Below are 22,088 nucleotides of genomic sequence, written 5' to 3'. Positions count from 1 at the left end.
TCTCCGTATGAATCTCTAGGAAGCACTGCTCCCTCCATCTCGGTTGCCGCCGTGTCGGGCTGCAAGGCCATCGGCAGAGACTGCTGCGAAAGACTCGGTAGTGTAGGTATCTGAGCGCTGTGCTCCGAAGGGGCGAGCCCGCTCGTTCGGTCAGGTAAGGACAGAGAGGAGCTTGATAAGGCCTGAGGCGCATCAGCGAAACTATCTCTTCGCATGTGGAGGAACCTACAGCTGCGGCTCATGTCTGCATCGGCCCCGCCTGATCTGCATTGGCACAATCGCCCTCATTCGTCGATTTCCCTTTTTCCACCGCCAGGGTGGATTCAGTCAAGCCAGCCGAGATTGTTTGCTGAGGAGGTCGGGATGAGGTCGAAGCGCTAGGTGCATAGCTTGACGAGTTTGGCATCGCGGGGAAGATGGGCGCGGGCACTGAAGAGCTTCGGTTGGTCTAAGACTCATCAGCATAAGCCAAGATCAAGGGCAAGACAACATACCACGACAGCCTGAACCTGAACTCCGCTTGGGCTGGGACGCCTTGATACCGGCACCGATCCTCCCGTTCCCAGCTGCTCAATTTCCTGTGCCCTGTCTGACGGAATCGGGCCAGTGAAGCTGTTCGGGCGTTGTCGTGGGACGATAGCGGAGGAAGAGAAGGCAGAGCCCAACGAGACCAGCTGGGCCCTTTGAGCGGGTACGGTGAGGGAGGTGCTACGAGAAGACTGGCAATCAGCGTGTGCCTCTGACTCAAGGGTGTACGCCCAGGCTTACCGTAGATGGTCCAGTCTGCGATGCTCTATGAGCAGATCCTACCTGAAGCGATCCGCCGTACTGGATAGCAGCGGGTATGAACCCATCTGTAGAGCCAGTCTGCCACTCCCGCATGCCCACATACACCTTCTCAAGATCGGCGAACGCGTTCCACCCGCTCGCCTTCTCCTGCCTCGTCCGGGCCTCATAAGTCGACGTGCTCTCCCTCAGCTGGATCTCCAGCGTCGCGATGCGATCCATGAGGATCTTGCTCTCCCTGACAAAGTGCGCCTGGGACGCTTGCCGGAGTTGCGAGAGCTGACGCTGGCTCTGGGCTTGCTCCTGGTGAAGCGACTTGCCCGCCACTTCCGATGCCAACAGCGCATCCGCCATGTGCTGTTGGACCCTAGTCTGGAGCTCCGAGGTCCGACCGAGCTCCTGGTCTAGCTGCACCTGCAGAGCGCTCCGAACAGCATCGACATGCCCCGCGTGAGAGGCGATAGCACTGTCGAGTCGCGCCTCCGCTGCAGCCTGCTGAGTCCGGGCCGTCTGAACGTCCTTGTCGAGCTCGACGATCCGCATCGCGGCCGATTTGGTGACCTCGTCCTGGCTCTCTAGCTTCCGCTCGAGCGCCTTGACTGTCTCCAAGAGACTCGAAGCTTGGGTGTCACGCTTGTCCGCCTCCGCCTGTAGGGCGGCCTGAGCGTTCTTGATGGTGCCATACTTTTGGGTATGGGTCAAGATGCTGTTCGCCAGCTTGCGCTCCACCGCCTGCTTGGCCGCCGTTGACGCTGAGAGGGCGGATTGTGCCTCCTTGACGGCCCCTTCCAGCTCGGCGATCCGAGCGGCGGACTCGGTCAAGCGGACAGCGTCGGCCTGGGCCTGGCTCCGCAGATCGTCGGCCTCCCGCTTGGCCGAGTCGAGGTCCGTTCCGAGCTCGACGATGCGCTTGTCTGCAGCGGTTTGCGCCGCCTCCATGGCTGCCTGGGCGAGCTCCGAGCTGAGCTTCGCCTCCGCTTCGAGACTGCTGATGGTCGCAGCTAGCTCCGAGGCGTGGCCCCGCTCCTTCTCGAGGTCGACACGAAGCTGATCCCGTTTCCGTTCGACCGAGCCGAGAGCTTGAGCGTGGAGAGATGATAGCTCCGCTCTCACGCTGTTTGTCGCTTCCGCTACGGCTAGGCGTAGGGTTTCGGCAGGTTGACCGATATCGTGTTGTGAGGCCAGAAGTTGAGAAGCCAGTCCGGCCGATCGCTCTACCTCCGCCTCTAGCTTGCCCTTAAGCTTATCCCGCTTCTTCCGCATCTCTCCCAGATCCTGCGCATGAGCCGATCGCAAATCCTCCATCCTCTTGTCCGCGGCAGCTTCGGCCGCGTTGCGCCCGGTGGCCGCCAGCGCCTCCGCCTGCTCCACAGCCTTCTCCGATCTGTCCACTCGTATCTCCAGCTTCTTCACTTTCCCCCGCTCCACCCCGAGCTCCCGCCTCAAGCAATCCCTTTCCTTCCTCACAGTCTCGAGAACCTCGGCCGCTGCGGCTTTATCGCGAAGAGACCGAGCTTCCTTCTCCTTGTAGTCGGCGGTGATACGACCGAGAGCGATGCTTTCCGGAGGGAAGACGGATTCCTCGTGCATCCGTCGAGCGTGATCGGCGGAGATCTGTGCCTTGAGCTCCGCGGCGACGGCTCGCTCTCGATGGAACTTGAAGTGAAGTCGCCTGGATGACGAGACCGCCTTGAGATATAGGGAGGTGGGGATGACGCCCGTAGCGGTCTGATTCGGGCGAGGTGTGTAGGACGATGGCGTGCGGCTAGCTGCGGGCAGATATTCACCCTGGACCAGATGAGCCGCAGCTGGGGTTGCTGAGGGAGGGACAGATAGGTTGTTACCGTTGATCGAGGAAGAAGCGGGAACGCCGTTTGGCATAGTTAGACCACGCGCCAGGCAGAAGGTCACGGCGTTGTACAAGGGCAAGGGAGGGTGGTCGATGCGAGGGCGAGGAGGTGACGATCCGCTTCTTTGGACGTGATCGGGGTGCGGACATGGTCTGTTCGTCAGCCGTAGCAGCATCGACAATAGAAGTCCGAGAGCCACTTACATTGCTTGATCACCTTCTGTTTGCATCAGCAGGTGCTCATGTCAATATGTCCGTACGGAGGATTGAGCTCACCAAGCGCGAAGAGCTCGTCCCCCTCCTTGACGTCCTCACATAGCTGCGCCGCTACGCTAGACACCTCCTTGTCCGAGGTGTACAGTAGCATCGTGTTCCAGCACGAAGCACATGCTTTCTAGTCGATCAGCCAAGCTCTCCTCCATGAATAGAACCAGAGACTGACTCTGACGGCTGCTCCAGGTCCCAAGCTCATCCTCCACTTGTCAAACGTCACATTTTGCCCAAGTATCTTCGGGTCAATTCCAGCTTTGAGGAAGTCGTCGAGACCGGAGCTTCGCCAGTCGAGCTGGACGAGCACGTGCGCGAGGCCTGACAGCGGTGCTGCCGCACTATTCGAGTTGCTGAAGTGAATATCGCACACAGCCTTCAGAGAGGGGACCTTCGGAGCAGCAGCGCCGACCTTGCTGACGACCGAGTTGGTACACCAGGTGTCCCGGGCACGTGCTCTCCAAGAGATAATCAGCCTGAACGTTTAGCTATTTCTTGACCAGGCTTAGCAGATAACCTACACGGAGAAGAGCTTGCTGGGGATACCAGCGACGAACGCCCTATTACCCCTTGTGGATTCGAAGTGTCGGACACTGATATAATCAGCTCCTCTAGTACCTGGATTGCGATCACTCCGCACTCACACTCCGTCGATCAACTTGTCTTTCGAGGCCTGAACTCCCTGTGACTTCAGCTGTGATCCCCTTCCCGGTCTGCCCAGACGAACTTACCGCCTCAGCCACGATGTCAGGGTATATTGCCTCGTAAGATACCACCTCGTTGTGTCCAGTGAAGGAGCTCCAGCTGCACCCATCGTTGAAGACGATAAAACGTAGTAGGCGATCCAATGCTGCGGCGTGAGCGGCTTGGTCGGGGTCGAGAAGCTTTTCGGGAAGCTGCTTTTGTGCCATCTTGATGGGTGGTGTAGCGATGAGCTGCAGTGAGCAGGGGCGTAGAGTATCGATAACAATGACAGGGAAAGCAAGAGTTACATCCTTACTGGCCGAGAAGCGCGGGAGAGAGGGCGCACCGTGCCTCGTGTGTGTGCCTGTGTGTGTGTGATCTTGTCAGACGTCGTCAACAACCATCGCGTGAAGGGCATTGGCAACCAGCAAGCTATCTCCTGACCTTGAGCATCATGACACCTCTCAGCTGCTAGGATCGTCGCTACATGGCAGATCCGATATGCGAGCTGAGCTGGGGGAAGAGAACACAAGCATAAGGGCAGAGTGAAAATCTGATAGAGCTGAGGAATGAGGCGGAGGTGCAAAGGCTTGTTGACGGTTTGTCGCTGCGGGTTGTGGGTGGCCAGCACTAGCGTCGACCATATCGTACCGCATACATGCAGGTGGCTCAGAGCAGCCTCTCTACAGCATCATAGATGTCAAGAGAACAAAGGGCTAGCAAACATTATACGAGATTGTCCTGGAAGATCTCCCGATACAGATGTAAATTACCTCCCCGCCAATCCAGCCTGCTCCAGCGCCCTCGCCTGCGCAGCGCTATGTGGATCGAGCCGATCCGGACTTTGAGAGGAGTTGAGCTTCATCAGGGCATTGGCCGCGTGGAGGGATTGTAGGCAATCTTCTGCTCGGACAGGTTCCGGGTCCGAGGAAACAGTTGAAGACTGGATAGATCAGCGCATCCCTCAGATGGAAGAAGGGCGCAACATACCATCGTGCCCCCATTGACCAGCCCTATGCTCTGCATGACTCTGCCACCTGCAGCTCCCTGTACTATCGCAACACCTGGCCCACTTTTGGCTGGCACTTCATGCAATTGCCATTGCCAACACCTTCCTTGATCATCCCGCCCAATCGCGCCTGATTTGGCTCGTTCGGTCTGAATCTGAAGTTCATCGTTGTAGCGCACCCGATTGAGTTGACTGTTGAGAGAGGATATAATCTCGGTCAGCCTCTTCGTCTCGTTGTTGTAACGCGACTCGGCGTTGTCATGTAGAATCGAGATCTGTCGGCCGTAGTGCTCGTTGTAGTGTTGATGCAGGTTATGCAGCTCGTTGGTATTGTTGGGTGTCTGGCTGACCGCCAACGCCGCCGCCTGCGTCCTGATACGCTCCGCCAGCTGTCGAGACCGGGAAACCTCCTCCTCCAACTTGGCTCGAAGCGATTCCCGGTCCAGACCCAGCGCGGCCAATTTGCCTGCATCTTCCGCCTCTCGCCTCCCCTTCTCCTCCAGCTGATGTACTCTCCGTTGGTACTCCTTGCTCCACGCGGCCTCCTTAGCCAATTTGCGCTGAAGAGCATCTCGGTCCTTCTCCATCTCTCGCGCCGCCTTCGCCTCGTCCGCCCAATTCGCCATCTTCCCCTCTAGCTTCTCGACGCGATCCAGCGCCGCCACCGCACGTGCGGTCTCCTCGTCCAGCTGGATCTGCAGGGTTACGCGTTCCTTCCGCATGGCGTCGAGCTCGCGAGAGTGAACCTCTTTGCAGTGGACGAGCCTCTCCTCCGCCGTAGATTGGGCAGACTGCGCAGCCTTGAGATTGTGTTTGAGATCGCCGATCGTCCGTGATGCTTCCGCCTGGGCCGACTTTGCGACGTCGACCTGGCGTGCCAGCTTCCGCTCTAGGTCGTAGGCGCGCCCGCGTTGCTCTGCAGTCCGCCTAGACTGGCTATCCAGCTGAGACCGGAGCTGATCGCGATCGATAGCTGCCCGTCGGTCACGGACCGTCTCTTCCGCCTGTCGCCTCAAATCCTCTTCCAGCGCCTTCTCCCTTCTGACCAGCGCGATGTTCCTGTCCCGGACTGCCCGAAGGGCGCCCGCTTCCTCTTCGGCCTGCTTCAGCCGCCTCGCTCCGTCCGCACGCCCCGCCTCCGCGGCTGCCTGGGCTGCCTGGGCGGCCCGGGCAACGCCATCGAGTTGCTTGATCTGGGCGGCCATATCGAATATGCGCCCGATGGCCTTCTTCTCTTTACCACGCAGCACATCGCGCTCCTGCTTGGCAGAGTCGAGCTCCGCTTGGAGATGTCCGACTCGCTCGTCTGCCTTAGCCCGAGCGAGCTCCGCCGTGCGTGCTACCTCCGATTCCCGCTTGGCATCCGCCTCGAGCTGGTCGACGGACGCGGAAATCTCCGCGACGTACGACTTCTCCTGCTCCAGCTGGGTACGCAGATCGTTGACGGTTTGTTGGTGGGTTCCGGTCGTCTCGAGCGCTTGCGCGTTTACCGACTCGAGTTGGGTCTGGAGCAGATCCGCTTCGTCCGTAGCTGTGCGCGTGTCAGACTCCGCAGCCCGCATGAGGCGATTGTGTTCCACCTCGGCCGCCGATAGCTGGAGATCGGGTGCCGCTGACCGATTCGCCTCCTTCTCCAGGTGGGACCGGAGAACGTCAAGCTCATCTCGCACGTACTCGAGATCCTTCGTGTGCGCCGTACGGAGATCCTCCAGCCTGTCCTCCGCCACTTTCTTCGCCTCCGCTCTCGCCTGCGCATCTGCCTGAGCCTTTCCTTCCAGTCCAGCCTTGCCCAGCGCAATCTCCGCCTCGAGAGCGCGTACACGCGCCGCTAGCTTTTCCGCCTTCTTCGCTTGCAGCTTAGTTTCCCGCCTCCAGATCCCCTTATCCTTCCTCGTCGCCTCCAGCACCTCCGCCGCGGCCACTCTCTCCTGGAACGCGCGCGCCTCCTTCTCCTTCATCTCCGCCTTGAATTGCTCGAGCGCAATGTTCGAGAGATGTACGGCGGCCTTGACCTCCTTCTCTGCCTTCCGCTTCCGCTTGCGAGATGATGAAGTGTCCGCGGTAGATGAGCGCTTTCGAGAGGATCGGGCGGTGGTGGAGCTTGTGGGATCGGCAGAGAGAGGTGTGGAGGAGGGGGCGGAGGGTATCGCTTGTGAGCTGGACGCCTTCTTGTCCGTCGTACATTTCGATCTGGCGTTCCCGCAAGTAGAGCAGGCTCCCTGAACGGTCAGCCCAGTCTCCTTCAGCAATGTCACAAGTCTATCTGACGGAAATGGCTGCTCACTCCGATCGGTGCGCCAGGACCCAAGCACAACCACCACGTCCCAGCCTTATCCACCTGTCCTATGCTCCCCGCATCGATTCCCGCGTCGAAATCGTCTTGAACGCCAGCATGACGGCGTTCGAGCTCCACGAGGATGTAGTCTGGACCGCCGGCAGGTACGGCACCGGTTCCAATTCCGGGTACGAGTTCGGATGCGGCCGCGAGGCGAGGTACGTCCCCTTCAGCGTTTGAAGGTGATGGGCCTATGTCCGGGGAGGGAGCGTTGCTGAGGGAGTTGATGACATGATTATCCCGAGCGCGGACCTTCCAAACGCGTATCAATCTGCTTGATCAGCTCGGTGAAGGGGGTCACGCGCGTCGGGTGAAGGGACTTGACTGATTCTGCAAATAGGCCTGAAGAGATTCCCGCCGGTGACTCGAAGGAAGTACCTTTTGATCGAAAGAATTGAGCGCTGGGAGGTTCAGCACCGAGGAAGACATATAGCTCTTCGAGGTCTGCACTTACACCCCATCTATCAATCGGTCAGAGCTTGCGCCGGCTTCCTAACGCGTCAGTGCCGGTTCCCTGACGCCTAGCATTCGGAGACGACTCACCGCTTCGGCCTTGACAGTCTCGTATGCATCACCAAGCGGTGATCCCGGCTGCGCGCCCGCGACTCCCTGTCCATGACCTTACTCGTCCCCGAAGACGATGAACCGTAATAATCTATCGAGCGCCAAGGCATGTCCGGCCTCTTTGGGGCTGAGCGATTTGTCGACGAGCGGAACCTGCGCCATACCGCTGCGCGTCTGGTATGCTAGAGATGAGCAGCAACCAGTAGACAAGATCAGAACAAAGATGGAGGCGTAGAGAGATGAGATCAGCGAGGAAAAATCTGTGAAGGGGAGGAGGACTGTGCGGGATTGTGTGTGTCGGGTTCCTGAAAGTTGTGTGTGTCCGCGTCCCTCGCCCGTCTCGTCAAGCTCAAGCTCGAGACCGCTCACTCGTTCGGTCTGATATCGTGCATGTAGATCTATAGCTAATCATCGTCATATCTGCCCAGCACCTCCGCTATGCCCATCAGCTTGTGACCCTACATCACATTCTGGCGAGGAAACCAAAACTCACCATCATCATCGATCGGTACTTGTCTATATGGTCCACTCCTCCCCCCGAACAAGCCATCGAGGTACGGTACCTGCCTCGTGACCCATCCCCAGGCCGCCACGCCCGCACCTACCAGCGCGAACGGTATGCTCGCCACGGTCGAGAGCATCCCATCTCCCCCAAATGCGCGATGTTCATCCAGCCGTATAGACCTGCTCATCAGCTCCATTCCCCACTCCGACAGTCCCAAGTCCCGGAAGAGATAGACATACCCTCCAGCCCCGCCCTTGTTGTACCACCAGTACCCCGCGAGCCCCGCTATTCCAAACGGCAGTATTCCCACCATAGCCCAGAAGAACGCGCCCATTCCTCCTCCGCCAATCAGACCGGGGCACGCATGTTCTTTGCCCCGATCAGGTCGCTCGCCGCCTTGGCAAGACGAGTACGGGATCTTGCGGTACGGCGTGCGCTCGTACCAGAACTCGGTGTAGCCGTCGCATTGTTCCTCTTGGGTGCTGGACGAGAGCGCGGCGGCTCCGTCGACGAGGACGCATTTGCCGGATTTGTCGCGGTAGTAGTTGAACTCGCTAGAAGATCAGCTCAGAATGCATGAGAAGAGAAGACGGACATACCACTCAAAGTCGTTCACTGTGCATGTACAGTTCTTCTGGATAGAGTGAGGCTGGACGATCGTGTCCCCGATGTAACAATTCCGGTCCCTCAGTCGACGGTGATACAGCGTCTTGCGGCCAAACAAGCACTCCTCTTCACGCGTAGCCGAAGGCGACCACAGCTCAAAGTCGTCAACGTTGGGATTATTCGAATCGAAGACACCTGAACCATCAGCTGGCCCCCCCCTCCCCTGACGAGCCTAAACTCGCACTTCTGCTGCGTAATAGCCGAAAAGTCTAGATGAACCAAAACACTCTGCCCCCTCTCCCCAGGCCTGACGCCGATAAGCATGAACCGCCTGGACGTGTCCTGCGGGACGGTCTGAATACTCTGCACCCGCAACATCTCGCCGAAGTTGTGCTCGGTCCATGTCCACCCTTCGTCCGTCGAGAAGAGGACATGATCGGTCGCTTCTTCGTCGTTGACGATGACAATGACGGAGCCGGAGTCGCCGAATTCCCACATGTGGGCGTCCTTGTGGATCTCTTCCCATGTGAAGCCGCCGTCTCGTGTAAGGAAGATATCCGAGTCGGTATAGGAGGCCAGCTGCTCGCCTACGTTCCCAACAGCCAGCATGAGCTAAGTCGTCAGCTCAGGTTACAGGTGATCTGAATCGACGGACTCACCCCAACAGCCGAGGGCGAACTGTAGGTAGCCTTCGGATCCCTCCTCTCCGTATATCCATGCAATTGCAAAGAGCACGACTACATGATCAGTTTGATCCCCACGGTCAGTAGATAGGCAGCTTACTGTAGACCGGCAGTCGTACTCCTCGTCGAGTGAATCGCGATCCGGAGGCGTGAGCGGCTTCCAAGTAGCTCCATCGTTATGTGAGATCCGGGTCTGAAGCTTCTTCTTGCCCGAGATTTCGGCGTCGGAGGGGTTCGAGACGATATTGATGACGGCGATGCCGTCTATTCCGATCATCTACAGCATCAGCAACCGCTCCCCGCAGGGTGAAAGATGGGGACAAAGCGGGAATGTACCTTCTCAAAGTCGACGTAGCCGGCGGTATTGCGGTTCACATGCTCGACGGCCAGACCGTAGTATGTCCCATTGGAGTTAGACCTGCGCTTGTCAGCTTGCGCTCCGGCGTTGATGCGGCGGCGAATCGCTTAGCTCACTTGAAGATGCTTCCCCATTCTTTACCAGCAGCGGTGTTCATGGTGACATGGAGGAAGACCGAGTCTGTGCTGCTCTCGAGGATGGTGTATGCCTAGGCGTGAAGTCAGCTTGAGCACTTCGGAACGGCAGTCCGGTACACGTCAACTCACCCTATTCTCGATACGCATGCTGGGCGGGAATTGCCCTTCTGCGAACCTGTACCCGTCCAGCGAGACCTGAAGGGTCAAAGTCCCCGCCATCTCGTTGAGCTGAGGAAGTCAGCTAACGTCCTGTCAAAATGGTAGCGAGATTCAACTCACCTGCGCCACCAGCAAGTACTCTGAGAAACTCGCAAACCCAACGACACTATCAAAGAGCTTTATCTTCTTACTATAATAGCTCGCGCCCGCAATCAACTCCAGGGGATTATAATCCCCACCCTTCTGGCTCCCCTTCTTATCGCGATAACTCTCGCATATAATCTCGCGCTCATCAATCTTGAGGCGCGCGTCTCTGGCCCACGCGCACGTCCGCACATACTCTTCAATCTTCTTCCACCGCCGGCCATGCTCCGTGGAGTAGAAAGCGGCTGCGTGGCACGTCGTCGATAGTGTGGACGTACAGTCGACGGAGCCTGTGAAGATGATCCAGTCGGCTTGGGTGGGGTGGAAGTCGAGGATAGGGAGGGAGAGGGTATTGGGCTCCATGGGCGGCGTCATCGTCAGCCACTGACGGCCGGTATCGGTCGTATAGTAGATCCGACGCTCGTTGGTTATGAGATACGCGCGCTCCGGGGAGAAGGCGTGCATGACCACCCCGAGGAAGGTCTCTTCGGGGTAGAGCTGTTTCCATGAGAAACCCTCGTTTGAGGATTGCCAGACCGTACCGTCGTTCATGTGGAGGAGGATTGTTTGTGATTCGGGGAAGTAGGAGTGTTGATTGATGAGCGTCTCGAATTCGTGCTGATCCGTCAGCTTCTACCGTTCCTCGCTCCTCCACCTCCATTTCCGTGTCGGACTTACGATGACATGGGAAGCCTGGCCATCTTCCGGCCTAGCAGACGAACAGTCCTTCTTGATCTTCTCATCCTTCTTGACCCCCTTATTCCGATCACACGAGTTGCCAGGGATAAGCCTGTACCCCGATGAACCCAGATACTGGTCTTTGGGATTCTGGCACGTCCCGGGCGGTACAGGTTCCGGACCGACAGGTACACAGTCCCCATCTTGACGGACATAGTTGAAGTCGCTATTACATCAGCCTTTTCCCTCCTTGCTAATGAAGGAGACACACCACTCGTAGTCCTCGTTGGTACAAGGACAAGGCTCCTCGTGCCCTACCGGATCTTCAAACTTGTTTCCGACATAACAGTCCGCATCGAGCTTTCTGCGCTTGTACCATTGCTACCTCGTCAGCTAACAGCATCGCAAGAATCGAGCGCCTGTGAGCTGACCTTGTGTCCCATAAGACATTGCTGTCCTTCCGAACTCCGGGCATACCACTTCTCATAGTCCTTATCTTTGCACTGCCGGGTCTGGAGAGTCGCAAAGTCCAGGAAGATCAGAGCGTGCCGGCCTTCATCCGATGAGTCCTTCCGGGAGGCAGTACCGAGGAGGAGGAACCTATGATGAGTAAGCTGGTCTGGATTCGCTCGGCGGTGAAGATGCCCTTGCAACGTACTTCTGAGATGTCGAGTCCGGGATTGTAGTCAACAAAACAGTCCGTACTGTCAATCCCAACTTGAGCTCGTTCCTATTCAGTCAGCTTCTGCACACGACGACTCCAACGCAGATAGGTTCAAAGCGGACATACCAAGACACTCCACCATCATATGAATAATGCACATGATCCGTCGCTTCCTCATCATCCGCAATGACGAGTATACTCCCCTGATCCCCAAATTCATACTTGTGCGCTCCTTCTTGGATCATCCGCCACGAGAGCCCAGCGTCGGTCGAGAGGTAGGTATCGCAGTCCTCTGTTCGGAGTCAGCTCTGCCGTGCCTACCAAGCGGGAATAGGGGGCACTGAACTGACCATAGTCTAGCAAATAGTCCCCGACTGATCCAATGGCCATGACAAATCCAGGGGCGGTCGAGGAGAAGACACGACCGTAGTTGTGGGGCGTGGTCACCGAGTGGACATGGAGGGAGCATTCCAGCTACATGGTCAGCGCGGATTCCGATACTGGAAGAGCTTGGAGCAGGGGACTTACCGGATTACTGACGTCGCACCCAAAGTCTTTCCCGTTGAGTTTCTTCTTCGGTGCCGGTAAAGGTCTCCACGCCGAACCTTTCAGGTCAGCTAGGTCCCGCATTCCCTCTCCCCTTCCGAACCCAATAGCGGGGGGCACGTACCATCATCATACGTCACGTAACTCTTCAACTTCTTCTCCTCTCCCCACCCAACCACCTCCTCCCTATTCCCTACCACATTCGCAATGCCCACTCCTTCGAGACCCACCAGCTGCTCAAAGTCCACAATCCCATACTCGTTCCGATTCGTATCCGCTAGCGCCTCGACGAAATACGTTCCTTCGCCGGAAGAGACGAAGAGGGTGCCGATGTTGGCGGAGGGGGAAGTGAGGATGTCGACTGCGATAGAGTGGGTGGTCGACTCGACGATTGTGTAGGCGCTGCAGGGGTCAGCTGGGTCGGGGGAAGACCGCAATCATTAGCAAAGCCGATCTTACTTTTCGCGTAGATCTCTGTATTATAATCAGCTTGGGTTGCCAACGCGTGGTAGTACTCGCTAACTCACGGTAACGCAGAGTGAGGGAAGCGTGACTGTCTCCATGTCAGGCCATCCGTGGTCACATATAGCGACCTGGCATGTCAGCTGTTGACCCGAGACGTATCGAAATCGGCCAGCTCACATTGGATCTCCCATCGAGCCCGCGAACCCATCTGCCCGCTTCGTCTCCCCCTCCGGCGCCTTCAACGCCGCGACCATAAACTTACTAACCACCCCGAGCCCCACTACGCCCCTCGCCTTCTTCCCAATGCCCAGATCCACATACTTCTTGGTCTCAAACCAATCGCTCGAGCTATACAGTCTGCTCTCCTTATACGACATCCCGTCCTGCCTCGTCGTATTCCCGTCAAACCCCACACAGAACACCATCTTCTCCGGCGCGTCCTTGAACGTCTCGCTTGATCTCGCGAATAAGCACTGGGACGTATGCTTCAGCATCGGCTGTACGCCCGAGCGGAACGCATCGGTCGTATACGATGTTTCGTCCCAGCATGTTTTCCCGCCTCCCCATTTACCCCGTCCGGTATCTTCGCATCGCTTGCCTTGGAAGAGGATCCACTCGGGCTTGTCGGCGTGGAAGGATAGGATATCGCCGGATAGGGATGCCTCGAGCGGCGTGTCGAAGGATTGCCACGAGTGGCCCCGGTTGTACGTCACCCAGTGGGTGGTGTCGCGCCCGATGATGAAGGCCATGGTGTTGTCGAAGGGGTGCGAGACGAGGCGGAGGGCAGTGTCGACGCTGTCGATGGAAGACCACGTCTTGCCTTCGTCCTCCGATCGAAGGACCGATAAGGAGACGGGATCGTGAATGAGGATCACCTGGGAGTAAGCTTCAAGCGACTCAAATCGAGATGCTGGTAGCTTACTGGTGTATCTTCAAAGTAGAATAGTCGATTTGGCAGGTTCTCCACCCGAGTGATGGTGACCTCTGGATCTCCCGCGGCAACCAGCAGCGGGGCCAGCAACCCAATAACAAGGGGGAGGAGGCAGGACATCACGCCGCGTAGTGTTGGGCGCAGCATTTTGGCGGAGTGGTAGAGAGCTTCCTAGGACAGAAAATAGCCAGATGAACAGGCAATGCTCATCCGTGAGCTATGGGCCAGCGCAGCGATGTCGACGAATCGACGAACCGCCGCCTTTGTCCGGAGGCGAAGAAAGGAAGCTACCGAAACGCGCAGACGGGGCTGATTGCGTCCGTCCTTTTGCGTCAGGTCCTGATAAGGGATGATCTAGAGCAGCTCTCAGACTGCGCCGGAGCTGTAGAGAGGAGGATGTAGGGCGGTGGATGATAGCAAGAACAGAAGGAGTGGCTTCTGAACATTCCTTGTGCGTTGAACGCGCAGCGGCAGGACCGATGACGTAAGCATCCAGCTGGTCTCACCTTGCAGCTGCTGGAAAGCCAACTTCCAGCTGCAGGCCGAGCTCTTCTATACGTCCCTTTTCTCTAGAGGTATCAACAAAGCCAGCTCCAGAAACTCCTAGGAACCACAGGCACGATGTCGAGATCACGATCACCCGAAAAGTGAGCTGCTCTTTCCCAATCGTCATATCGGGAGAAGAGCTAACGACCAGACGTCCCGCCGACGAGCCGATGCGAGGATTCCAAGATCGCGACAGGCCCGAGATGGACGAGCAGCCCGCCAAGTCAGCTACCTCCTCCTCATCTTTTCGCGAGGTCAAGCTGATGCGTCCAGGCGAGTACGAGCGGATACGCAAAAGGAAGACAGAGCGAGAGGGAAGCGACTCTTTGGGAACATCCTGGGAACGCTGCAGAAGTTTCAGAAGGACGACAAGACCTCTCGGAAGAGTGATGCTGTCAGTTCAGAGGCTAACTTGCACGGCAGATGGATAGGAGCTGATGGACACAGGTGAAGAGAAGAGAAGAAATCGCCGATAAGATCCAGAAGAAGATCCGGTCCGAGACGACCTTGCTGCATGAGACGGTGGATGCGGAGCGGGAGCTCAAGGCGTTGAGGATACAGACGGACTCGGCGGAGTATGTGTTGAGGCATAAAGAGGCGGCGGTGAGTCTTCTCAGCTAACTGGGTCGAGGTAGCTACGGACCAATGCCAGTAGCTGAAGCTTTAGATGATCGCACGGCATACAAGCCTCAAACCAATCTCCAACTTCTTACATACCTCCCTCCCCGTCCCCGCTCCGTTCATATTCGAAGGGAATCTCCTCGATCCCTCGCCTATACCGCTCAACAGAGGACCTACCAGGGAACCGCCCCAGCCAGAAATACTGCGCCCACTATACTTCGTACGTCCCCCCTTTTCCTATCTCTACTTTTGGCTGACGCCACAGCTCCCAAAGATCCTCTTACCGCACCAACAATCCACGCTCGACTCGCGTATCACCAATATCACCAATCTCATCGCTGAAGAAGCCGAGAAGCTAGCCTCGGAGAAGATAGACACGGCCGAGACGGTGAAGCGGAATCGAGCGCGGATAGAGGAACTGGTTCCGAAATTGGCGGAACTGCGGTCGCAGGTCCAGTCTAGGCCTGATAAGGGCGGTAGCGGTGGTGGGAGAGATGACTTTGGGCGGACACCAAGGGGCGGGATGGAGGTGGATGGTAGAGAAGACAGGAGGGAAAAGGTCAAGGCGGAGAGCGTGGAGAGGGAGGCCAAGATGGAGGATGAGAGGGATACGGAGGAGGGTGTGCAGATTATGGGAGATGATGGGGATGTGGAGGTCGAGTACTAGGTAAGAACCACTTGAGCAGTACAAGGTCATGCATGATGATGCAGTATAGACTGTGTACGCAAAGTACGCGATCGAGCACTAATATATCTGCGCCATGTCAGCTAATGTGTCAGCGGCCACACTTCCCAGCTCACCTCGTCGAACGGTCTCGTATCCTTGAAGCAACTATCAAACACCTCATTCACAGCCTGCTCCGCCTGCTCCTTGCCCGCACAAGCTGGATTCGCCAATACCGACAACACCGCTCTCCGCTTGACGCACGCCTGATGTTGCTTGTTGAACGTGTAGAACCCCCTCCCGACTTCTCTTGTCCACCTGCAGTCTCCGCTCAGGTTTGCCGCTCGAACCTGGGACATCAGCTTTACAGCCTAAACATCAAGTCAAGGTCACCAAAGCTCACCTCGCTACACGCGTGATGCCGCAGATTATTCCAGTCCACCTTGAACCGGCAATGATCAAACGCATGCAACATCTCATGCGCCAGCGTATCCTCCACATGTTTCTTGCTGAGCATGCGATTCTGGCACAATAGCACCCCAAACTCCGCAGAGAACCCGCCGGCGCTCCATTCGGGACATGGGTGGCATTGTATCGCATCGGCAGGGAAGGGACATCCGGCCAGTTCCAGGTGCTTCATCATGAACGTCACCATTGGGCCTAGGCGTCAGCTCCTCTCACCTTCCAGAACAAAAACAAGTGGACAACATACTATCCTTCATCAACTCCCGCTTGTACTTTTCACACCGATCCCAGTCCTTTGCAAGCGTATCATTCGCCTTGGCCTCCTCCCGTTCTTGCTTCTCCGCCTCGGACAGCCCGAGGCCCGTAAATTGCGCTAGGCCCGAGCGCCACTTTAAGAAGCCCGAGGGCATTTCTTCTGGGGCCGGGATGGTCTGTGCGGGTCTTCGGAGGGGCGTGCTTGGGCCCGCTTGGGCATTTTGGGCGTTCATAGCTGTAGGTAGGGCTAGGTATAGTCGATGCTGCTTCTGAGTGAGGATCGCTGATTAGAGCTGAAATTATGATCCCGCTTCCGACGGAACTGTATCGGACGGCGGCTCCGATCCTCGCTTGGCTCTGGCTCTACTCGTCGTCAACCTCCTCTTCTATCTGCCTTTCATCCCTCTCCCTCTCTTGTCTTCGTTGTCTAAGCGCTTCGGTCATTGTACACCCCCCTACAGAGGTCTACTCTAGCTTGCATAGATACCCCCCGTTTTTCCTTCCAGGAACTAGAGTCATATACCCTCTCGATCCACTTCGATCGGGTCTTAGCGCTAGCGTCACCCACGCCTTCGACTTTGGCTTCGCTTCATCCACCACCTCGTGCATCGAGCACTACTACCCCTTTACTCTTTCACTTAACTCAAGGAGCTCTCATTCAAGATGGGTAAGTCATACCTTACAGACTGGATACGGGACAAAGGCTGACGCGACAGGTATCCCTAAGGTTCGTCCTGTTTACGGTGGGGTCGTGCCCGTACTGACCTCTAGTTCTTCCGCTGGATCTCGGAGAGGTACCCCCTCACCTCCCAGCTCATCACACCCAACAACATCCCCACATTCGACAACTTGTATTTGGACATGGTGCGTCCTCCTTCTCCCCCTTTCTTCCGCCAGAGCTGATCGACAGAACGGAATCATCCACAACTGCTCCCATCCCGCATCGTCAGAGAACGATCCTCACTTCCGAATAACCGAAGAACAAATGATTCTCGCTATATTCGCATATATCGATCATTTGTTTACCAAGATCAAGCCGCAAAAGGTCTTCTTTATGGCGATTGACGGTGTTGCGCCGAGGGCCAAGATGAACCAGCAGCGGAGTAGGCGGTTCAGGACCGCACGGGACGCGGTGGAGCAGCGTAAGGAGGCGGAGAGGAAGGGAGAGAAGTTGCCAGAGGAGAAGGCGTTTGACTCGAATTGTATCACGCCGGGTGAGTTTGGCGTTCCCCGGATCGCGATAGCGAGGACACAGCTGATTGCTTAGGTACTCCATTCATGGCTCGTCTTTCGGCGCATCTCAAGTATTATGTCACTAAGCGCATCACAGAGGATGCCGAGTGGCGGAATGTAAAGGTCATCCTGAGCGGACACGACGTGAGCTATTATACGTCTTGCGACGAGAGCGGATAGCTGACTTTGCAGGTCCCAGGAGAAGGCGAGCACAAGATTCAGGAATTTATCCGTCTTACCAAGGCTCAGCCCGACTAGTGAGCTGCGCGGCCTGCTGCGACGGCAATGGCAGATGAGCTGACTTGGCAGCAACCCCAACACCAGACACTGTCTGTACGGCCTCGACGCCGATCTCATCATGCTCGGCTTGCTGAGCCATGACCCCCACTTCTGTCTCTTACGAGAAGAAGTCACCTTTGGGCGGAAGACCAAGAAGTCTACTGGGTGAGTTCAGCTGCCGAGTTCGTTGCGAGTGGCCAAAAGCTGACGACATAGCCTCTCCGGGACCAACTTTTTCCTCCTCCACCTATCCCTCCTCCGAGAATACCTCGACCTGGAGTTCTCGTCCCTCACCGCCCAAATCCCCTTTGGGTATGACCTCGAGCGCATCATTGATGATTTCATCCTGATGGGTATTTTCGTCGGGAACGACTTTTTGCCCCATTTGCCTGATTTGCATATCAATGAAGGGGCGCTCGAGCGGATTTGGGGGATATACAAGGAAATTCTGCCGACGGCTGGTAAGTCCTTCTGTTCGCCGAGGGGGGAAGGGAGAAGGGAGTAAAGGCTGATGGGTCAGGCGGGTACATCAATGAACACGGAACGATCTCGTTGCCCCGTCTTCAGATGATGTTGGATCGATTGGCGCAGTTCGAGAGGGACAATTTTGAGGAAGAGTTTGCCGATGAGAATTGGTACAAGGGGAAGCAGCAGAAGGATATTGAGGCGATGGAGAAGGCCAGGAAGAAGGGCAAGATGGGTGGGTATCAGCTGGCTGGCCGATGATACTTCCAAGCACTTAGCTGATCTGATAGTCATCACAAAGGACCAAAAGAAAATCTACACCTCGCTCAAAAAGTTCGTCTCCAAAAACAAGTCCAAGCCGACCGCAACCGATCGCTGGACATGGCCTAACGACCTCGCCGCGCGGGACCGGCGATTCCTCCAGGAATTATCGGACGACCTGCACCTCCACCTCACATGGGACGAGACGGACGATTATGGGCAAAACATCATCGTCGCCACCTTCAACATGGAGGGTGTATCTGAGGACGGCGAGGACGGGGAAGCGGAGGGAGCAGAAGAGGATGGGGAGTGGTCGGATGCGGCCGAAGATCAGCAAGAGGACGAGGGGGACGTAGCGATCCAGCGTGTGCTGACAAAGTACGATAAAGCCAAGGTGGTGGAGAATGTGGATGAGAACTGGGAGGATACGTACGAGGAGAAGATGAAGGTCAAGCTGGAAGAGTGGAAGAAGACTTATTACAAGGTCAGTTGCCTCGATTCCGCGATCGCGAAACAGGAGAAGAAGCTGATGCAACCAGGACAAACTCGAATGTGATACCCCCGAAGAAAGCCGGCAGGTCTCGTTCAAGTATATCGAGGGGTTGCAGTGGATTCTGAATTACTACTACAAGGGAGTGTCGAGTTGGTCTTGGTTCTACCCATACCACTACGCACCGAGGATCACAGGTGAGCTATCCGCGCTGCGAACGTGGCAGTATGAGAGCTCACGCATTAGATCTGACTCGAGTCGAGGAGTTTGACTTCAAGTTCGAATACGGCAAGCCGTTCACCCCGTATCAGCAGTTGATGGGTGTGCTGCCGGCCGAGAGTCAGGAGCATGTGCCCGCGGTCTACCGAGTGAGCTAATTCGGCCTCCATTGTGGTCTGAGAGATAGCTGACCGTCCAGGACTTGATGACTGAGGAGACATCGCCCATCATCGACTTCTACCCGACCAAGTTTGAGCTGGACATGAATGGGAAGAAGCAGGATTGGGAGGCGGTCGTCAAGATTCCGTTCATTGATCAGGAGAGGTTGTTGAAGGCTATGGCTCGTGAGTTGTCTTCTTCGTTCGAACCACTACGCGGGAAGTAAACTGACAACCCAGCTCGGGATGCCCGTCTCAGTGGGGAAGAAAAGTCTCGAAACAACGGCAATGTCCTCAGCACTCAATTCACCTTTGACGACACTGTCGCCTCAACCTATCCCTCTTCGCACCCCGGTTTCTTCCCCGACATTGTCGCCTCGCGATGCCGTTCCGGCCCCTTTGACCTTCCTACCCTCGGGAACGGCGTCGACCTGATTCACGGTCTTCTCGAGGGCGTACACCTCGGTTCTGGCGCCCTCGCGGGTTTCCCCTCGCTCAACACGCTCCCGCACAACGGCGCGCTGGGCTACCACGGCGTATCCGTCTTCCAGTCCGACTCGCGTAATCAGAGCATGGTCATCACGCTCACGTCCCCCAAGGCCGATCGACCCAAGACGGCCGATATCGCCAAGTCGATGATTGGACGCAAGACGTATCATGCCTGGCCATACCTGCACGAAGGGATGGTCGTGGCCGTCTCGGACGACATGTTCAAATATGAGTTGCAACAGATGGGCAAGTCGGCCAAGGTGATTAGCAACCCCCATAATCCGTTCCAGGCGGTGTCGTGGCGTAAAGCAGCGGATCATGCGGAGCATCATCAGAGTAAGCGGTTTGGAGTAATTACGGGGCATGTGGAGGTGGTTTTGCATGTGAGGCCGTTGAAGGGTGAGTTTGTTTCCTAGGACAAGGACTAGGAGAAGTAGGGAGTGGCTGATGAGGCAGGTTTGAAGAGGCTCGATACGGGCGCTCTGGTGAAGGATTATGAAACCCAGGAGAGGGAGTTGGTCCAGCCGTATCAGCTTGCTGTGTCTGAGGTGGCGTTTGAGGATGAGCGCTTCATGGTCAGTTGAAGTGGGCGCTGCAATCTGCGAGCACGAGCTGACATTTATCAGGAGAAGGCACCGCCACCGCTCAAGGACGAGTTCCCGGTCGGCGAGAAGGTCATTTTCTTGGGCCATATGGCTTATGGCGCGGCTGCTCAAGTCACCTCCACCGGCGAGAAGGCCATGGATATCAATCTAGCTGTGAGCTCAGCTTCGCAGATCGTTGATTCGAAGAAAGAGCTGACTCTCCAGTTCTTCCCCAACGAAAGCCGCGAGAATGCCGAATTCACCCGAATCGTCACACACCGCCCTGCTGGCCGGTACTACCCCTCGCCCGTCCTCTGCCGCCGAATCGGAATCTCCGCCCTCTCCCTCTCGCGTATCACCTCGACGCTCCTCGTCCAGCTCACCGACGGCTCCAAGACCAATATCGGTCTTGCGCTGAAATTTGAGAGTAAGGGTTTGAAGGTACTGGGGTACTCGAGGCGGAATGACCGAGGTTGGGAGTTTTCGGAGGTTACGGCGCAGACGCTGGAAAAGTACAAGGCGGCGTTTCCGGAGCCGTTCCATTACTTTGATTCGAGGGGTGGAGGTGAGTTCTCAGTCAGAAGTGGAGAAGACAAAGGTGGAAGAGCAGAAGTGCTGATGATTGGTAGATATTGTTACTTCGTCAGAGCTTTGCCCGACTGCTGAGAACCCGGACTCGGTCATCAAGGAGATGAAGAAGTGGTTGAAGGCCGAGGGGCTGGTCGATATGGAGCCGGTCTCGCTCTTTGCGGAGCAGCTCGAGAAGGTGAGCTGTGAGAATTGGATCGAGGTCTGAATATCATAGCTGACGACCCAGGAAACCGTCAAGGCTATTGAAGCCCTTGCCGACTCATTCCTCGTCGCCAAGACCCCCGATATCATCAAGCGAGCGCTCGTGCGCGGTATCCCACGCCAAGCGGCCCTCAAGCCCGCTCATGCCAATTACCGGCTCCAGGGCCAGAGCTTCTCCATTGGAGACCGGGTCATTATGGTGCAGGATGCGGCGGCGGGCGGGGTGCCGCTCGCGATGAAGGGGGTGGTGGTGGGTATGGGGAACAAGGATATTGATGTGGTGTGGGATGTGCCGTTCATGGGTGGAGAGACTCTTCAGGGAAGGTGAGTTTGGCGATTTCCCGCATGGTGCGAGACAAAGCTGACAATGTAGATGCTCAGACTACCGTGGCTCCACCGTCAACTTTACAACCTGCCTGAACCTCACTCGACCGCAATTCGCCATCGGCGAGCAGACGCAGCCCGCTCCGGTTGGCCACCGTGCGCCATTCAAGCCGCAGCTCGGACCCCAGCCTGCTGTCCAGATGCAGAACTACCGGCCAGCCAACCCCTCTTCCCGGCCCGTCCAGGTCCTGTCGAATCACGCTCGGCAACCCGCCCCAGTCAACGGCGGGATGGGGTACGGCAATGCCGCCAGAGGAATCCGGCCCCCGCCCGTTGCGCCGCATCAGTATGTCGCCCCTGGCGCCGGCCAGCAGCAGCAACACCAGAACCACCTCGCTTCGGTCCTTACCGGTCAACAGCGGATCGTGTCCGCTCAAAAGCAGGCGCAGGAGGGAAGGATGGCGTACGTCATGCCGCCTCGCGGAGCGCATCTGCCCGTCAAGTCCCTCCCTGGACAAGGGAGCGGCATGGCCAGTGCGCCCAAGCCGGCGGTTGTGAAGCCTGCGCAGGCGGCGACTGCTGCGGACCTGGGAGCGGCTATTGGGCTGGTGCAGGTGCATCAGGCCGGGCCTGTTCAGCCTCAGGCTCAGGCTCAGCCTCATGTGCAAGAGCCGGTACAGAATGGCGGAAGAGGCGGAAGGGGAGGAAGAGGCGGACGAGGTATGGGCGGAGGGAGAGGCCGAGGTGGAAGGGGGAGGGGTGGAGCGGCCGCGGCGGCGGTGGAGTAAGGGGTATCTTTTGGTGAAAAATGGGAAGTGAAATCAAGCCAGAAGGAGTTGCAGCATGAGGAGCAGTCGGCAGAGAGTTGAGAAG

The 22,088-nt window shown here is 57.1% G+C and overlaps 5 protein-coding genes across 5 annotated transcripts; 2 read left to right on the top strand and 3 right to left on the bottom strand.

Annotated features, from left to right (window-relative positions):
- Nucleotides 1–238: 238 nt before the first annotated feature.
- On the bottom strand, nt 239–3,813 carry MKK02DRAFT_43432 (uncharacterized protein; the record flags this gene model as incomplete). The annotated part of the gene is made up of 9 exons (XM_053092417.1): nt 239–448; nt 495–719; nt 769–2,788; nt 2,840–2,855; nt 2,912–3,029; nt 3,078–3,378; nt 3,424–3,495; nt 3,547–3,584; nt 3,634–3,813. The coding sequence occupies 9 exons, from the start codon at nt 3,811–3,813 to the stop codon at nt 239–241; spliced, it is 3,180 nt and encodes a 1,059-aa protein (XP_052947284.1).
- Nucleotides 3,814–7,952: 4,139 nt separating this feature from the next.
- Nucleotides 7,953–13,490, bottom strand: MKK02DRAFT_23846 (uncharacterized protein; the record flags this gene model as incomplete). The annotated part of the gene is made up of 22 exons (XM_053086794.1): nt 7,953–8,178; nt 8,239–8,553; nt 8,599–8,823; nt 8,844–9,217; nt 9,265–9,342; nt 9,389–9,565; nt 9,625–9,706; nt 9,763–9,854; nt 9,913–10,011; nt 10,063–10,704; nt 10,765–10,990; nt 11,036–11,145; nt 11,196–11,364; nt 11,423–11,494; nt 11,555–11,720; nt 11,779–11,902; nt 11,957–12,033; nt 12,099–12,376; nt 12,434–12,448; nt 12,502–12,567; nt 12,617–13,314; nt 13,362–13,490. The coding sequence occupies 22 exons, from the start codon at nt 13,488–13,490 to the stop codon at nt 7,953–7,955; spliced, it is 4,440 nt and encodes a 1,479-aa protein (XP_052947283.1).
- A 501-nt stretch (nt 13,491–13,991) lies between these two features.
- MKK02DRAFT_32335 (uncharacterized protein) lies at nt 13,992–15,204 on the top strand (the record flags this gene model as incomplete). The annotated part of the gene is made up of 6 exons (XM_053088487.1): nt 13,992–14,017; nt 14,068–14,139; nt 14,190–14,310; nt 14,364–14,519; nt 14,584–14,757; nt 14,803–15,204. 6 exons carry the CDS (start codon nt 13,992–13,994, stop codon nt 15,202–15,204), a joined length of 951 nt encoding a protein of 316 aa, XP_052947282.1.
- Nucleotides 15,205–15,282: 78 nt separating this feature from the next.
- MKK02DRAFT_43429 (peptidase M76 family-domain-containing protein) lies at nt 15,283–16,154 on the bottom strand (the record flags this gene model as incomplete). Its single annotated transcript, XM_053092416.1, has 4 exons — nt 15,283–15,291; nt 15,339–15,551; nt 15,605–15,861; nt 15,914–16,154. The coding sequence occupies 4 exons, from the start codon at nt 16,152–16,154 to the stop codon at nt 15,283–15,285; spliced, it is 720 nt and encodes a 239-aa protein (XP_052947281.1).
- Nucleotides 16,155–16,584: 430 nt separating this feature from the next.
- MKK02DRAFT_32333 (XRN 5'-3' exonuclease N-terminus-domain-containing protein) lies at nt 16,585–22,003 on the top strand (the record flags this gene model as incomplete). The annotated part of the gene is made up of 20 exons (XM_053088486.1): nt 16,585–16,588; nt 16,638–16,648; nt 16,693–16,785; nt 16,832–17,135; nt 17,189–17,298; nt 17,347–17,411; nt 17,464–17,598; nt 17,650–17,894; nt 17,954–18,133; nt 18,189–18,643; nt 18,699–18,846; nt 18,896–19,017; nt 19,068–19,212; nt 19,267–19,914; nt 19,972–20,090; nt 20,142–20,273; nt 20,325–20,664; nt 20,729–20,865; nt 20,917–21,215; nt 21,265–22,003. 20 exons carry the CDS (start codon nt 16,585–16,587, stop codon nt 22,001–22,003), a joined length of 4,431 nt encoding a protein of 1,476 aa, XP_052947280.1.
- Between the last annotated feature and the right edge of the window lie 85 nt (nt 22,004–22,088).

The sequence above is a fragment of the Dioszegia hungarica genome (genome assembly GCF_025882075.1).
Source record: "Dioszegia hungarica strain PDD-24b-2 chromosome Unknown MKK02contig_7, whole genome shotgun sequence".
NCBI classification, from domain to species: domain Eukaryota; kingdom Fungi; phylum Basidiomycota; class Tremellomycetes; order Tremellales; family Bulleribasidiaceae; genus Dioszegia; species Dioszegia hungarica.
The sequence above is the reverse complement of the archived record's forward strand: the minus strand, read 5'-3'. Positions and strand labels throughout refer to the sequence as shown.